At 35.2% G+C, this 18,173-nt stretch overlaps 1 protein-coding gene across 3 annotated transcripts in view; it reads right to left on the bottom strand.

Moving 5' to 3' along the window:
* Nucleotides 1–18,173, bottom strand: part of ENPP1 (ectonucleotide pyrophosphatase/phosphodiesterase 1) — a gene marked incomplete at its 5' end in the record, with an annotated part of 68,255 nt that overhangs the window by 10,629 nt on the left and 39,453 nt on the right. For 2 of the 3 annotated variants that reach the window (XM_082668541.1, XM_082668540.1), the window contains 14 exons: nt 580–734; nt 2,101–2,152; nt 2,989–3,158; nt 4,628–4,715; nt 5,584–5,653; nt 6,903–7,030; nt 7,788–7,819; nt 9,940–10,071; nt 11,051–11,159; nt 12,311–12,383; nt 12,691–12,756; nt 14,130–14,239; nt 15,773–15,892; nt 16,794–16,873. In XM_082668541.1, the coding sequence (XP_082524667.1) occupies nt 580–734; nt 2,101–2,152; nt 2,989–3,158; nt 4,628–4,715; nt 5,584–5,653; nt 6,903–7,030; nt 7,788–7,819; nt 9,940–10,071; nt 11,051–11,159; nt 12,311–12,383; nt 12,691–12,756; nt 14,130–14,239; nt 15,773–15,892; nt 16,794–16,873 (1,385 nt within the window). Of the gene's footprint in view, nt 1–579; nt 735–2,100; nt 2,153–2,988; nt 3,159–4,627; nt 4,716–5,583; nt 5,654–6,902; nt 7,031–7,787; nt 7,820–9,939; nt 10,072–11,050; nt 11,160–12,310; nt 12,384–12,690; nt 12,757–14,129; nt 14,240–15,772; nt 15,893–16,793; nt 16,874–18,173 lie in introns of those variants that run through there. The other variant, XM_082668542.1, reaches the window with a different exon arrangement.

Raw genomic sequence — 18,173 nt, 5'->3', positions numbered from 1 at the left:
AAGGGATGAGAGTGAGGGGGAATGGTGGTCTTATTCTGGGATATTTTCCCCTACTTCTTTCAAAGTCAAACTCTTCTAGCCTGGGTGGTAGACAGGATCCCTGACCTCTCCCTGGTTTGGTGTGGATGTCTTCCTATAGGTGGTACACACAGTGAGGTAAGTGAACTTTAATGGCCTTCTCCATCACTGAGGACCCCCTACGATTTGGGCAGCCAAGGGAGATCCTTGTACTTACACAGCTATGTATTTTGAGATAAATTGATTGTAAAACTGAGTTCATTAAATTAGAAATTAGAATCATCAAATATTAAAACTGAGAAAAAACAAAAGCAAGGGAGAAATCTTCACTGCACACCCTCATTTCACAAAAGAAGTTTGCTCTGAGTGTCAAAGTCACATAGCTAGTTAGCAGCAGAGCTAGAACCAGAATCTAATTTTTCTGACTCTCAGTTCAGTGATCTTCTAATTTGGGAACTGATTACAGAGCCAAGATTGACAGTGAGAAACTATGCTTTCAATGTTTTGCTTAATGATAATATAAAATAACCACACAGAGATAAAGAGGTGACAAATACTTGCATTTCTGTCGACAGTGTAGGCTGTCCAAAGGGGCATCAGGATGTCATGGCTGTAACCACTCACAAACTGGTGCTGGTAAAGCAGACAGACAGTGCTGTTCTTCCAGAGAACTCTGGGTCTTCCATAAGGTAGAGTGCCACGCTTAATGGCCTTCTCTTGGGTCATAGGGGGAAAATGAAACCACCATTCAAATATACTTAGTGTGCATGATATGATAATACATAATGATACACTGATCTAATTCTTTCCTCTACTTAACCCTATTGAAAAATTATTTGTAACTATAAAATTAAACTAATTACAAAGAGCAGAACTATAAACAATTTACAATAAAAGGAGTTCACTGCAGTTTTTGCCTATAAAGATTCTGAAAGATCAATGTAATACTAAGATATCACAAGACACTACATGAAATTGCTAGGAATTTCAGCAATTAGGACTTAAATTATATTACTAAAATACTTTAACATTGTCTTTATTACTTATTTTCCAGGATACACTACAGAAGGAAAATTTTCTGGATGATGTGTGTACCTGGAAAGCAAAAGTTCAAAACTGAAATGATGAGACTACACTGAATGAAACAACAATAGTATGTATACCGTTTACTGCCCCTTTTTCCAAGCATCAGATGCTTTTTTAGTTCTTTGTATACATCATTGAATTTAATTCTTATAGAGCCCTAAGAATTAAGGTTATATGCCCATTTTATAGATGAGAAAACAGCAATTTATAGGGAGTAAATGCTTTTTCAATGGACATACGGTTCCTAAGCTCATATTCAAACCCATATCTGCTCAGTTCCAAGGTGTCACTTTTCACCACAAAACTTTGCCACCATGGGGCCATCAGAGATTTCTCTAATCTGAACATTTACAGAGATTTTATATAGAGAAGTTCTATATGAACAGAACTTCATTCATATAAATGAATGCAGAACTTCATTCATTCTGCATATATGAATGCACAATTCACCTTTTTATTCCAGCAAGAAAAAGCTGTGAGCCAAGTAACTTAAGGGTCAGAGACTGTGTCAAAGTGATACTTAATATCCACATTTCATCAGCTGCCTGCATATTCTTAACTTTCATTCAAAAGTTATAAAGAAATAACTTTAGATAAATAAATCAATTTATACTCCCTTATAATTAACTAAGAATTAGGTAAGATAGAAAGCTAATGGGTATTTTAAATGGAAATCTGAGGCTCTATTATTATAATAGTGTATAAACCTATAAATATCTTCAAAATCTCAAAACACTCCACTAAGTTCATAAAGAGTGATTCAGCTTCCACTAATTATATTACATGCTGTTTCCACTGTAAACACGCCTTCTTTCCTTATGACTAATAGTCTAGACTATCAAGCAAAGAAATCTCTCCGGTTCATCAGGTGGTCCTCCATTACCACCTTATTTTGTTGGTTATTCCCAAACAATGACCCAAAACTAATTCTGTGGTTCACATTGTTGAGAAAAAGCTTGCTTCCACATCCCAGGCTCAAGACTAAGCATGCCTTACCTTCTGCCATTGTCAGATTCAACTGTGTGTGAAAATCCACAATTGGCAAAATCTAAAAAATTAATGATACAATTTTTAAGGACTGAGAAACATGCTTTCATTTTGTAATAAATGGATTTTACAGTATTCCTCCATAGAACAAAGATAAATTTAAAATCATTCTGTGCAAGTGAAAGTTATTTTTTTTGAAGAAGAGATAAAAGAATAGGGATAACAGTTGCAAAAAGACAAAATTGTTAGCATAGCATAACACAAGTCATCGAAAACAAGAATGTACTTGCTGCTTTATAATTCTTATCTCTACTCTAACAGTCTTTATACAAGTCTAAATTAAACCTAAAACAAAATGGAAAGCATAAGATGAACTACTCAAATGTCTATTTTTATGGACACTATCAATTTTGTTCATAACTTGTCATATATTTTCATCTCCTTACAACAACTGTATATTATGATAGGAGTAAAAAAGGAAAAGTGTCATAAATCCATTTCATGCCAAAAACTGATATTTTCCCTCTAAATTTAAAATAGGTTGGGATGTATTTTAGAAAAGGAATATTGTGATTGGTTCATAAAAGACCTCACTGCTAGGATATCAGCACGGATTCTGGGATTCAGGACATTTCAGGACTCGGCTAGACCTCTCCCAGCCTGCAGCCAATTCAAGTCTCGACACAGGGGGATAAAAATAGAGCGAGAGTGCAAACACCCGGAGCAGCAAAAATAAATAATAAGACGGTCGGCACGTGTCACTGGAATTGAAAATAAATATATGTTTACTCCCACTCATAAATTTTAATTTAATCATTATGTATTTCTACAACATATGCTATGCAGAGGGTGTTAAAAAATCATACCCACTGGGCTAAACTTCTTGGGACTACTTACCGAGGGATCACACGAGCAACCAAGGCTCTCCCTGGGGGCTCTTGTGAAGGGGCACTGGACCAAGGAGCGGAATTCTTTGGGATGCTTTGGGGTATAAACAGGATTCTTTAGAAGGTGGTTAAGGCTTCCATGAGTTCCATTATTAGGAGCTGGTGTCAAATTCAGTAAATCTGCATAATTTCAAGAATGGTAAATAAAGATTTACTTAGAAATTTCAAAACTAAACAAATAGTAGACTTGCACTATGAATTTTATCTTTTAAAGCCGAATCTATTTAAGAGTCCTTAACTCTGTACCTAAAATAAAACTATAACTCTCTCTCTCTTAGGTTGTAGAGTATTTATGACCATGCTATTCTCAATGGAAATACTGATACGCATGCTGTACTTCGCTATAAAAATTTCTAAATTTTAATGTATACAATAAATATAGTTATCTCCCGTTGAATGCTTACTATATGCCGATCAGTATGCTAATATATTTTTCTTACTTAATCCTCAAAACAATTGAATAAGTTATTGTCAATACCTGGTAGATGAGTACAGGCAGAGTCGTTTCACTGTACTTCATTTTACTGCACTTCAGAGACACTGCATTTTTTACAAATTGGTTTGTGGCAACCCCACATTGTCAGATGACGGTTAGCATGTTTTAATAATAAAGTACTTTCTAATTAAGGTATGTACATTGTTTCTTTAGACAGAAGCTATTGCACACTTAATAGACTACAGTATAATATAAATGTAACTTTTATATGCACTGGGAAGCAAAAAAAATCACGTGACTTGCTTTATTACAGTATTCACTTTACTGCGGTGGTGTAGAACTGAACCTGCGATTTCTCTAAGGCGTGCCTGTAACCAGAGTGCTTAGCTCAAGATTTCAAGCTACTAATGTAGTAGACCTAGGATTCAAAACCAGCTCTGTCCAAGTCTAAGACTCACGCTCTTGAAAATAATGATGGCAAACACTTATACACTAAAGCACTTATTATATGCCAGGCACTGTTTAAGTGCTTTAGGATATACTAACTCATTTAAGTATACAGGCTCTCACTAAAATAATTATACTTAGAACGTATTTAAGGTTTTACAAATGCCCAGTATTGTTATCAGAAAAAGGAAGTAATATTTAAAATGCAATACTCAACCATAGAAGTACTAATTTGGAAGGTACAGAGTCAACTAAGAACATATTCAATATGTCCTCCTCCATTTCTATAACCTTGACATTGCCATCCATTCAACTATTATTGCTACCAGAGGATCCACCTGTTTTGTCTACCTTTCACAACCCCAAACTCTTTTCTCTGGCTTCCACCCTGATCTGGTTCAACTGTCATTTAATGAAGTCCAGGGCCTGGCAAAGTACTGGGCGCTTGGGATGTACAGACCTCCCTACTCTGAGTGCTGTACTTTACCACTGTGCAGTCTAGTGGAAGGAACAGGTCAGTCATCAGATGATTATGTTCTGCACATTTTTTCAATGACTCTAGGTCAGGAAGAAGAAAGGTGGAAATATAAGGGTCTGTCTTGCCATATCATCACTTCCAGAAAGGTGCCCAACATGTGACCTACTTTTGATAATCTTATCCCAGCTCTGTGTTCAGAAGGGAGAAAAGATGCCTGTTCACACTTACCACACATTAAGTTATAGACTTCAATATTTTCAAAGGAGTCAACTTCAATGCCATGCTTGAATCCAGGTCCGTAGCCAATAAAGAGGGCCTACGTTGGCCAGAAAAGAAACAGTTTATCTACTCATTTCAGTTATGTATGGAGTTGGTCACCAAAGAGGTATTTTATATCTTCCCCATTGTACATATATAAACTGGTTATATTAAGGTAAGTGGAAAAATACTGTGCCCAGTGGACTTTCTAGGATATTATTTTAACCCCTGTTGCACTTTTAATCCAAGGACATCTAGGTTATTTTTCTTAACTGCATTATAATTCCTAACGTGACAATCAGAACAGAATGATGATGAAATCTTTTTTCAACTGTGAAATGGGATCTAAATCTCATTCTTCCCACCACACACAGTGCCGTAGGGATCAAATCAGAAAATTATTATGAGTATATTTTGAAATTTTTAAAGTGCCAGGTAAATGGAGGGCATTATTATTTTTGGGGGCGGCCGCGCTGCGTAGCTTGTGGGATTTTACTTCCCTGACCAGAGATTGAACCCAGGCCCTCAACAGTGAGAGCACGGAGTCCTAACCACTGGACCACCAGGGAATTCCCGGCATTATCTTTATTTGAAACATAACTATGATATCTTTTCACCTATTGAATTACTGGCTTTCATTTACTGTGGAGCAACATTCTTAATGAAGCACAAATACATACAAAATAATTACTAGAAATTTAGTATGAGGTATAAGTCACATTCATAAAACATGAATATAAATATTTAACGAAATTCTATTAAGTTATTTAATGTCCAAAGTAAAACAGCTACATGAAATTATAAGCTTCATTAATTCTCATTCAAGACATATAATGACAGTCTATGATTTTAAGTCTAAAACTTTATATATCAGTTTTTTCTTCAGATATAAACTATAATTTTTACTGTATAATAGGGTTACTCACTTGCATATTTGAAAATGCATTGTCAGAGCCGTGAAATCCACCTCCACAATATTTGCTTTCTGAAGGATTCCTAATTTTCACATAATATAAATTAACAATGTAAAGTCCATTCATAAAGCAAAACTGACAATCATGACATTATTTCCATTAATAGAGTAACTATTCTTTAATATTTTTCTTTAATAATTTTGTACATTTTTAATATTCTTTGATAAAAAATAAGTAACTATTGTTAAGCGAATCAAAAAAAAGTAAATAAAACACTTGTCTTTGAAAAGCATTAAGGGGCAGCCACCTTTACCTTTCATTTTGTAGACGAATCAATTATAAGCAATATGGTATAAAGGAGAAAACCGTTAGCATGGTTTTGAACCCTAACCGTACTATTTACTCAGCTGTGACTTTGGCGATTTAATTATCTTCTCGTGGTTTCAATTTGTCATGCTGGGTTTATAAAAATTAAACGGTTTGTACTAAAGAAGTGCTTAGAACACAGTAGATGCTCACTAATATTAGTTCTCCCATGAAGGTAAGGACCTCCTCTTCTTTCATATTCTTTTTCTAAACACTGAAAGCACAGCTCTCTAATAAAGCAGAGACAGTGCAGTTCTGTTGACTGAATTCTGGTTCCCTGCTTAGGTTTTGCTGGACAGGGGTATTTATCATCCCTGGCTTCCTGGCAACCATACAGAGTTAATGATCAAGTTTTGAGATATTAACAATACGAACCATCCAAATAATTTGCTGAACACACCAATAAACCGAGGTTTATTAATGGACTAGTATAACAAGAATGAAAAAACAGCTTTGTCTAATGAAGAAGGTAATGGCTCATTATTATAAAGAGTTTTGCCAATTATTTGTCAGACTCTGAAGGTATTATTAGGCACAACTGTAACATGCAGAAGAGATACAATGGCAAGTGGTTACACAAATGTGGAGCATAAGAAATAATCAAGACGGATGTGACGGGACAGAGCAGTGGTTCTCAGCTGGAGGTGACTCCCCTCCCCAGGGGACTTCAGGCAATGTCTGCAGATATTTTTGGTTGTCACAACTACAGAAAAGGTGTTTTTTCATCTAGTGAGTAGAAGCCAGGGATGTTTTCAAATATCCCACAACAGACAGGACAACTCCCCAACCACAAAGAATTATCTGATCCAAAATGTCAATAGGCCAAGGTTGAGAGACCCTGGGATAGAGTGAAGAGAATCATATTTGTAGTTTTCATATAACGACATCATTGGAAAGGGCCCAGTGGTTACCTTGAATTACTACAAGATCAAGCTAAGTTTACCTGGGAGATTGTCAGAACTTACAATGCAAGTTGCCACTGAGGGTCCAAATAGAATGTCAAGGGCTCAATCCTGTCACTTTTGGCAAAGTGCAAACGCTTGGGTAAGAAATGTTTCAGGTAAGGTTTGAAGTGCTGGTTTGGTTCCTGGCACTGAAATTGTAGAAGGCAAAGAAAAACCATTATTTCCATATTTTCGTAAGTGTAAACTTCCCTTGAAATTGCTTCCTAACCCCATATGAATTTTTTCTCACAAACATTTAATCAGTATGCCCAACAAGTCACAGATGCAAATAACCTGAGTTCTTACTAGCGATATAAAGTACAAGTTGAATATTCCCAACTATTGAATATTCTTATTTTTCTAGAAAAATCATAATTATTACATAAGAGTCCCAGGATGCTTAGATTGAGTCACTCATTTACCTTTGTGTTATTACTGATGATCATATTTTCAAACACTCTTATAACAATTTTAAGAATTTTCTTTAAAATCTTAAGAATTTTCTATCAAGTAAAAACATGTAGTATAGATAAATCAGCACTAGGACAAAAGCTTATTTTAAAAAATAGGCATAAGAAAGACTGGTAGAAAATACCTCATAATGCTAACAGTGTTTATGGTAGTACAGCTCTAGGGTTTTCCCTTCTATTGTTTTCAGTTATTTCTTGTACTGTCATATAAATTTAACAATGTCAATAAATAAATGCGTAAAATTTTAGAAACCTACATTATTGGGGTGTGTCCTTAAAGATCTTTAAAAACTACAGAGCATTTAAATGTTGGCCCAGATACTCAAAAAATTAGATTAAATTCTACAATCCCAAGAACAAATACTGAAACTTTCTTCTAAATATATTTTATACAAAACTAGTAATAACAAAGTAATGGGGGAAAAAAGATACTCACAGAAAGGTTTTTGGCAATGCCTTCATAATTAACTGAAGGGGGGCAAAGATAAGAATTAATAGTTGAATGGTATGCTATCATTAGAAATAAAAATAATACAAAAAATATATAATGTCAGACTCAAACCCTATATTTAAATACCAAAGCTGGTTTCAAACCCATCATTTAAATCAGGGGTCCCCAACCTCCAGGCCACGTACCGGTACCGGTCTGCGGTCTGTTAGAAACTGGGCCACACAGCAAGAGGTGAGCAGCGGACTAGTGAACAAAGCTTCATCTGCCGCTCCCCATCGCTCCCCACTGCTCGCATTACTGCCTGAACTATCCCCCCTCCCCATCCGTGGAAAAATTTTCTTCCACGAAACCAGTCCCTGGTGCCAAAAAGGTTGGGGACCACTGATTTCAATTATTATATATTAGCCATTGACAGGAATAAGACAGATCTTTAGGAACCACCCAACCTCCACTACCACCATGCCTGTGAAATTATGTCCTATTGTTAAGTGAAAAGGCAAGTTATAGAACATCAGTTCACCCATCTGTCATTCATATGTGTGTCCATTCATCCATCTGCCTGTCTATCTGCCTATCCATCCATCCATCTATCTATCTGTCCATGCATCCAAATATCTATCCATCCTTCCATCCACCCATCTAGATCCTGTATAATGTCACTTTGTAAAAATTAAAATGAATGTGTTTTACATATACATAGCAAATACCTGGGAAGATACATCCCAAATCTAAGTATTTGTCTCTAGAGAGAGGAACTGAGCTGTGAATTAGGGGGATCTAGGGTGGAAAACTGTTACTTTTTACATACCTTGATATTCAAGGATAATTCCAGAATTTCCAAATAAGGACATAGGGGGATTTAGAAGTGAGGGCAGGTAGAAGAGCTCTGAAACTGAATTTTCACAGCAAGCCCACAGTGTACTTACTTAGTGTACTCTGTGATGTAAACAGTAACTGCCCAGCTCCCTACGATTCTTTTAGCTATACTTTACATAAGTTTGAGAAAATTATCCAGATAAAAGAATATGTACTGTATATATATTTTAATGTGTGAATGTAGATACAGAGATATGTAATTTTTACTTGAAATTGGGAAACTTAGGGGCCTAATTGAGATAAGGGTGTGGCTAAGCTTAGCCATTCTATCCTAAACATCTCTGGGGACTGCCATTGCCCGTATAGTTTTATAACAGGTTTTCTAACAATCATGTACTACTTTAATAAATTTTTTAAACACTAATTAAAACTTGTTATTGTACAAGTTAGTGTCTGTGCTTTGGGTTACTATGTTAATATATTTGCATAACTATTTTCCTGCAGGGAAATCTACTTCTTCTCATGAATATTCAACAGTATCTACTGAAACATATAGCACTGCATATACCCAAACCTAATCCAATGCTGACGACTGCCAGAAAAGCTCTTTTCTCTTTCCATTTCAAAGGTAATTGTAACAAAAAGATAAACAAAACTGCCCTTAGTATTTGCGAATTACCAAGGATGGTAATCAAAAAGAGGGGTATAATAGAGGTGCAATCAGTTCTGAAATAGGCTTGACTTTCAAAAGAATGAATATTTAAAATTTCTTGGTAGTTTAGTTTGAGTACAACATGGGGTCAAGAGAGAATGTGAAATTTCTTCTTCTCTATTCAAAAAATACATTCTCATTGTTTTTTGGAACACTTTAAGAAAGTCATTTCTGAGAATAAAAATTAGTTGCTTATAGAATTAATCATCTCTGCCAGCATTCCTCCTCATAATGGAATATTATCCTATAACATCGGTAAATTATTTTAATGAAATGACATTAATTAAAGTTGAATAAATGTAGTCGAACTTTTCTCTTAAGTTTTTATTTTTCTAGTACAAGTAATCTTGAACCCAACACAAGCAAAAGATACAACGATAACATAAAATTGTACCAAGTTCATCAAATAATATTCTTAGCCATGAATAACAGATAAGCGGTTAGACTTGTGCCCTCACATCTAGTTCCATAAAATCCCAGAAGATCAGCCCTGGAGATTTAATCATGAAAAGGAAATTAACTGATCCTCTTTAATTTAGAGACATAATGATTCTGAGGAATGTATTGTGAATATAATCATATTCAAAATTAGCATAGAGATATACTTACATGAATAGTATTTATCTGGTACATCAGAGGGTCTCAATCGAGCTGCAGGTCCATATATAACTTTAACATTTTTAATATCCCCCAGATATTTACTCAGATACACATATTTCTTACAACTGCCTTGTTCCATGCCTAGGAGAAAAAAAATCCCCAAACATGTTACAACTTTAATAAAAAACATTTAACATGTAGGACAGAATTTCTTTCCCTTCCAGAATTTAAATCAATAAACATGAGGTTAGCACTCATGACAGCTGAACATCTAATAGGTAAGACACAGAATTTCATGTATATCTACCACGTCACTTAAAAAAAAAATTTTCCCTTTCCTTCATCCAAAATTAGTGTTTCTTCTTATTTATATATTACAGTATCTTTATGTGAGTGATGAGGAATATCACAGTTTTAGACTGAATATGAAAGCGTAGTTACTTTCTCAGAATCACCTAGCATATTAACTATGAGTATAAAACTCTCAACCTCATTCCAGGACTGGGGGCTTCTTTAGGATACAGCTTCTTAGGACTGTTTCTAGAAATAGTTTTCAGTAATTATTTCTGAAGTAAACAATAATAACAACAAAAACAAACAAACAAAAAGAACGTCTTTCCTATTTTCTTGTATATACATTGCTTTTACAGTCCCAAGGCTATACACATACATGTTCTAAAGGTCACAGTAAGTAAAAGTTAACTTAAAATATTGCCAAAATTAATACATACTGCTTTTAAAAGTCAGCTTTATCATGCTAGAGAAAACAGAAGCAGCACATAATAATCTATTCAAATTACACCTAAAATTTTTAGAGTAGATTTACCAAAATTTAATATTAAAAAAATTGTTTTAACTCTCCAAGTTCCTGGTGTAATCCCACCCCAAATCAGGAGATGAGTGCATTGTGGTTAATAGGCTCTTAGGTTTCTGTGAATTCTACGTTTCACTTGTGATTTATATTTAATGTAGTATTTTCTAAAGGCTTTCTACAAGAAATCACATTTAAAAGAAAGTATTAACTACAAAAGTCAGAGGAAATAATAAAACAATAATCAATCAAGTAAACTTCTGGGGGCACCATTTAACCTGAAGGAAAAATGATGCAAATTCAGGTTACCGTGATCTGAGATAAGGATGAGGTTCAAACATCTATGCAAGTTCAACTCTTTTAGACCATCCATCAGCATGCCAACCATGTTGTCAACCCTCTGCAAAGCTCTGATGACCTAAGAAAGGGAAATAACCTCATGTCATGCAGTTAAAAGTATTCATGAAATGCTTCTTATAGTTCTATGTACTTAATTTTTTAAAATTAAAATTAAAATTCTAGGAATACAGCCCATTGTTTCCATACAAACTGTATTATTTTGCATATGAATATCACAAGGACACAGAATGGTGTATGATTTTGGCAAATTACCTCTGGCTCTTCTCTCCTCCTCTCTCCGGGCAAAACCACGGGAGGCAAATTCTTGTGCAGTTTTGCCTGTGTCTTCGGTACTGTATCAAAACAGTCTAACCTTTATCTATAGTCTGTGTATTTCACTGTATTATGAAACAACCTCTTTCAACATGGTCTTTCTTTCACTCAAAGATATCCAAGCAACATGGACTGGAATTTTTAAGTATGAAGATAAAGTGGGTTTCGATGAGCAAATAATACTAGCGTTTAACTGAGTTTATAAATTGATGAATATGATTTGAAAAGCGATGGGCTCGACCTTGACTGAAGATGAAACAGAAAAGCAGGTACTTTGGGAAATCTTTAGTGAATAGAAAAAATAGCACTGGTCTTAAAACTTATGTGATCTGATAATCAATTACAAAATGATCCTTAGACTTCTTGTAGCCAAACTGACCTAGACACAGGTCTTAATAGTGAAAGAATAAAAATTATACTAGCATCTGGCCAATTGTTCGAACCAAGATAAGAACTACAGGAAACTTCCATTTGTCTAATTATGACATGGCCGCACTGACGGCCACACATCTCCCACCCCTAAGAAGGAGCATTTCTACTTAGCTGAAGGACAGAATCAAAGCAAGGGCATGTGGGTTGTTAACTACACTGAAATTACTGGAGATAGGTTTTGATGGAAAGAGTACAAAGGGTGGAGTGTGACAAGTCTCATTTGAAATTGAAAATATAGAATTTAACTCATCACTGGTTCAATTTAACACTGTAGATAGCGTAAAACAATGCTCCCAACTCTTTTTGATTAAAGTGCATCTTTTGGTTTAATAAAAACATGCTTAATACTCACTCTTTCCAGAAATCATGGATTCTTATAGAATGGTCTAGAAACCTGCTTCAAAGCAAGGTTCAGTTAGATATTACCAGGTTTAATGAAGTAATCACTGATAAAAATGTACTTACTTCACTGCTGACTGGTCCATAAGAGTGACCTGAAGAATCTGGTTCTTCTAAATACAGAGTGTAAAAGTGTGGTCTAAATCAAACAGTATCAAAATGTAATATTTTACGAACACATTGTAAAACAGAATAGAAAGAATAATTCAACAACTGATAGTGAATAAAAGTTAATACAACACTGGGGTAACATTTCTAAAATTGCTGAGAAATGATTTACATGTTTAGAGTTCTTCAAAATGTGGCTGTAATAGGACACTAAAGAGTTAATTTGGATATAAAACATCATAGCCAATAGCAAAGTTTTCCTGTCATCTATTTAAAATATTCTGACGTTTTTATAAAACAAAGGAGTATTTTATGACAGAAATTAATCGTCTACATACCTTTCATCTTTAGGAAGCTGCAGCCACTTAAGAACAGCTAAAATTCTTTCTTCAAATGGTACTGAACTAATATGAAAGATAAACAAAATGAAAACAAATCTGTGACAACTGTTTGGGTTTAAGGTATAAATGTGTGTCTCATTGAAAATTGCAGAGAGACTAAAACAATTCAAGGCATCAAATGTGTTCCAAGCAATGTAAGAGTTTCATCTGAAAACTTAAAATTGTTTTCTCGACAAAGAAACGAACATTAAATTTTACACATATGGAAGTTGTAGCCGGGTTTAAAAGATTTGCTTCCTATACTCTACCTCAGGATCTTACTCCTGGACCTGAGAATAGCAATTGCTATGGCATGAATAACCCATGTGTCAATACACTCTTCAAAGAGGACCTCACGAAGAACTCACTCATTGATGACTCTTAGTAAAATTGGGAAGTGGACACCTAATGAGCAGACAGTTCTCCAGGCAACAATTTCTGGGCAGAATTAACGACACCTTCCTGTGGGCACAGGATTTTGCTTACATGTCTCCATCAGAGTGCTTGCCCAACCTCAAGTACACTTAGTTGTACCTTGAGAAGGTCTCTATCAGACCTTGAGAAGCCAGAGAACATATATCACTACTCTTCAAATCCCCCAGGCCTAGGACAGTGCCTGTCACATAGAATCTCAATAACCATCTATGGAATGAAACTAACGGCAAATAACAAGGTGCCCGTGTGTACCCTAAGGAATAAACAACAGCATAAGGTCACCATAGAAAATCATTATGCATTTCTTGTTTGGAATTTATGAACTTTTCCTTTCGTCCCTCAAATACATTATCGTATTGATTTTATGACATAATTTCCCAAGTGAGAGACGAAACTATTTTGCTAGTCTCCCTAAAATGATCCAAAGAGAGTTTTCCAGAAAAGAAGTTTCTGTTTTTTTCGTGGTACCTCATGGATTTTGAATATCACAGGGAGGTTACTTCAATCACTTCTCACATTAAATGGAACGTTTAACAAAGTAATTTGAAAATGCAAATCCAGGGGTACCATTAATATCTTCTTTTAAATAATATTTCCAGATACCAGAGAGTCACTCCTACCTGTGTCCCTTTAATACTTTCACCTCCTTCTCCTCGTTCTTTCTCCCTAGAGTGAAAATGTGCAGGACCTCTACTTTCACCAGGACTTATCTTATTCCTGCCCAAAGATCTGAATGCAAACTCTAACATGTTACCAGTGCTTTCTAGAAAACCTCCAGGAAAAAATTCATCATAGTTTTACTGTCTATCTATCGTCCATCTAAAACTCTTTGAGACAGAGTTCTTATTCTGACAGGTCTCATTTTTCAAACAACATATCATTCAAATGCGAGAACTCAGGCTATGATAAGAAAATAAAAAATTCTATGTTATAGGTCCTAGAAAAAGTACAGCTATACATACCCATTATACACCTTATAGATGTCTGGGAAAATTCCATTAATTTTCACATCTGATCCTGGCCAAAAAAATGTGCCCGTCTTCAGGCCTTGATATTTAGCTGTAAGCCAAATCTGGGGAAGCCAGTGAAGGAAAGTTAGGAAATTATGCAAGCATTCATTTCTTAGGAAAACATCTGTTCACGCAACCCCAATGCTTTCCTCCCAAATGCTAGAGTGTTTTTGACGTTAATAAGCTCCAGCAGTTAGACTACAAAATAACAATGTAATATGACTGTGAACAGCAGCAAAGAGAAATTAAATAATCAGAAATTAACCTAAAAAATATGAACAGTTGATAACTCCTGCAACTTTTATAGTCTTACTTCTACTTAATAGGTTCCTTCTTTTTTTTTTTTTTTTTTTTTTTTGGTACGCGGGCCGCTCACTGCTGTGGCCCCTCCCGTTGCGGAGCACAGGCTCCGGACGCGCAGGCTCAGCGGCCACGGCTCACGGGCCCAGCCGCTCCGCGGCACGCAGGATCTTCCCGGACCGGGGCACGAACCCGTGTCGCCTGCATCGGCAGGCGGACTCTCAACCACTGCGCCACCAGGGAAGCCCCCTTTTTTTTTTAGCATCTTTATTGGGGTGTAATTGCTTTACAATGGTGTGTTAGTTTCTGCTTTATAACAAAGTGAATCAATTAAACATATACATATGTTCCCATATCTCTTCCCTCTTGCATCTCCCTCCCTCCCACCCTCCCGGTGGTCACAAAGCACCGAGCTGATATCCCTGTGCTATGCGGCTGCTTCCCACTAGAATAGGTTCCTTCTTAAAAGAAGAAAAATTCATGAAAGGAAAAAGAAAAGAAAAATTTACAAATATACATATCTTTAACTTATTGACATTTTTGCTTATGTAACTAACATTTATTAAGCACTTATTATTGCCAATTACAGTTCTAAATAGTATTCTAGATTATTAATTCAACTAATCAATGAATTAATTCAACTAATAGCATCCTAGATTATCAATTCAACTAATCATCACAATAACTCTATGAGGTAGTTAACAGTATTTACAGTATTATTTACAGTACAGATATGAGAAAATTGAGGCACAGGAAGAATAATTTACCCACAGTCACACAGCTTTAAATGTCAGAGCTAAAAACTGAATTTATAACTTGCAAATGTTCTTCTCCTTCCAAGAGGAATAGCAAGACTATCCAAATAGACCTTATAGAATTGTCATGGCAATTTATAAAAACTCAAAAGGAGAGCACATCTAAATCACAATCAGAGAGAATCTTCTAAGTTAGCAAATGCAAACAAAGTCAAAGTTTACACCTGTAGAAACAGTTAGCTTTGTGTAGATCAAAATATTACCCCCAGACTACTGCTCTTCGCTACTAGGACAAAAAGGTAAGATCAAGCAGAAAAGAGAACTGGCTCAGCATAACCCAAACCCCACTCTGGAATAAACTACATAATGATACAAGCTATATTTAGAGTTACCTGAATTCATCTCTGTTTGCATAAGGATGGCAAAAAACATAGTAAATGAAATGAGTTATTAAAAGCTCCAGGGAATCTGGGATTTTACTCTGATAGAAACAGATGAGAATAATAAAAATAATTTTAATAGATAAAACAAACAACTCACTGGTTCTCCTTTGTACCACTCAGGATTAAATTTCTCTTTACTTTTAAGTGCAAAGTAAGCATTCCTTTGGGGATCATACATTTTATTGTCAATGAGGCCATGGGATTCTGGATAAAGTCCCTAAAAAATATAAAATAGAAGTTTTATGCAAGTTTTAAGTTTTTAAAGTTACAGAACAAAATCATCAAAGAGAAATAGACAACTTTAGCTACACAGAACTTAATCCAGCTTAAGGAGAGGAGAAAAAAACAATGGTTATTGTTAAAACACAACCAACCACTCGAGATATTATGGAGTATTTGTGTTTTAATTTATGTAATAGGAGAAAATAAATTAGGAATGATATGGATGAAGTTCTATATAAAGAAGCAGCCTAATTTTGAAAAATGTACTGTGTTGTCCTTTTGCATTGCTCAGTGAAACATTTCTTCAGAACAAACTCCTTTTTGGTTGGGTCCAAGAATAGCTTGTACCAACACAAGCTAAAGTATTAATTCTCTGGCTTCAACCCTAAGGCCTAATGAATTCTACTTTTTTTTTTCTGGATTCAAATTAAATCTCCAAACTTTGAGTGAAACAAAAATAGAGCTGTAATCCTACCTAAAGTCAGGCAAAGTGGCTTGCTTAGAACTCATACATCAAGATGACTGGAAAGACAGCTGAGAACATGTGAGTGCAGACAGTCTGGGGCTCAAATAAAGTAAGATAAAAACTAATGAGAAAAAACAGGACCCAAGAATCAGAGACTCTTAAATTGAAAGGGAACCAAGAAATCATTTCTTGGAGTCTTTAGTCACCTCTTTTCACAGATGGGAAATGGAGACCCAGAAAGTAAAGTGACCTGCCCAAGGCCACAACTAGTTAGTAGAAAAGCTAAGACCAGATCCTAGGTTTCCTTGCTTAACTACACAATGAAAAAGAAGTTATTTTTTTCTGATCTGAAATCTACTTATTCTCTTGAAAAATATTACATTTACATCTCACTTCTGTGAACATATAACAGTTGAAATGCAGAGCTTACTGTGACAATGCTGTAGTGATTGGGGAAAGTTTTTGTTGGATATACTGGTCTCAGGTTTTTAGCATATGTTCCACAGGTTTCTACAAGGGAAAAAAATTAAATATTGTTATTAAATACAACTAACAATCTGTTTCCCTCATTTAGCTTTGATACCACAGACTTCTAAATAGTACTAAAAAGTGAACCTAGAAGGGATTTACAACCATATAAAAATTCAGGGTGAATTACAAAGCAACATTTTGGATTCGAATTCAATGTTAAGAATTAGTTTTTCTCTTACTTAGAAAATCATTAAACAAAATAGTTAAGCCAATGAAATAATTATCCCATACTTATCAATAACATTAAGTTCCAGATGGACCATAATGATTCTTGCTAGATCTTTGTCTGCTACTACTTGGTGGTAACATACTAAATTATAGGAAGTAGTTATATTTTAACAACAAAAAACTGCACTAGTAGCTAAATCTGCAAAATTAAAACAAGAATGAAGCAGTAGCTGGGATGACAGTGTCCCATCCCAAAAATCCAATCTAGCTAACTCTAGACAAGTTCAACACTGCTCTAAAGATAAAAAGCATCTTCTGGCTTCAAGTACAAGAAAGGACAGAAGTCAAACTGTTGCTGATTTAGCCCTAGTGTCACATTCGTCTTCTGCCTCTACTACTGAAGAGGGAATACATAACTAATGATTCTAGCATATCAATACCCCATTGCCTGAAAATATTCCTCAGATTGGCATGTGTCTGTCTATCTCACTGCCTTCCAAATAGTTCAGAATTACAAGCTACATTCCCCAACTACCCAAAGAGAGAACTTAGTCTAACTGTGTATTGATTTCCTTTCAACTTCATGTATAGGTACCTACAGCTCCTTAATTCTGAACTCAGGTTCTGAACTCATATTTGGTGCTATGGAAACAAACTTTCCTCCTGATGATAACAAAGGGCCATATTCAAACCTCAAAGCTCATGAGCCTGGCTGGTAAGAACAGAGCCTTCCTTGCCCAAGCAAGCTCTCTGCTAAAGACTTTTTTATGTCAAATGATTATTTATAAAAACTATTTTCTTCCCAGGAGAAATTAGAAACTGAAGTTTTTAAAAGTTCTCCAAATATTATTTTGGTTTGTCACAAAAGAAGTACAATAAACGTACCTATGTATTTACTGAGAGTGACTTTGATGTTTAAACCAACCTCATATACTCAAGTCTAGTAAATAATGTTTCAGAACTCCAGAAGAACACCAAAACAGTGTATTTACTTACTTCTAGTTCAGTCCAGCATTACACTGTGGCTACTTAAATACTGATCACTGATAAGCAATGTTCTATGGTTTTTATACCCATATTTAATTTTTTCTTTTCTCAGTAACCATGATGA

Source organism: Grampus griseus (genome assembly GCF_964374135.1).
Source record: "Grampus griseus genome assembly, chromosome: 13".
Classification (NCBI taxonomy): domain Eukaryota; kingdom Metazoa; phylum Chordata; class Mammalia; order Artiodactyla; family Delphinidae; genus Grampus; species Grampus griseus.
The sequence above is the reverse complement of the archived record's forward strand: the minus strand, read 5'-3'. Positions and strand labels throughout refer to the sequence as shown.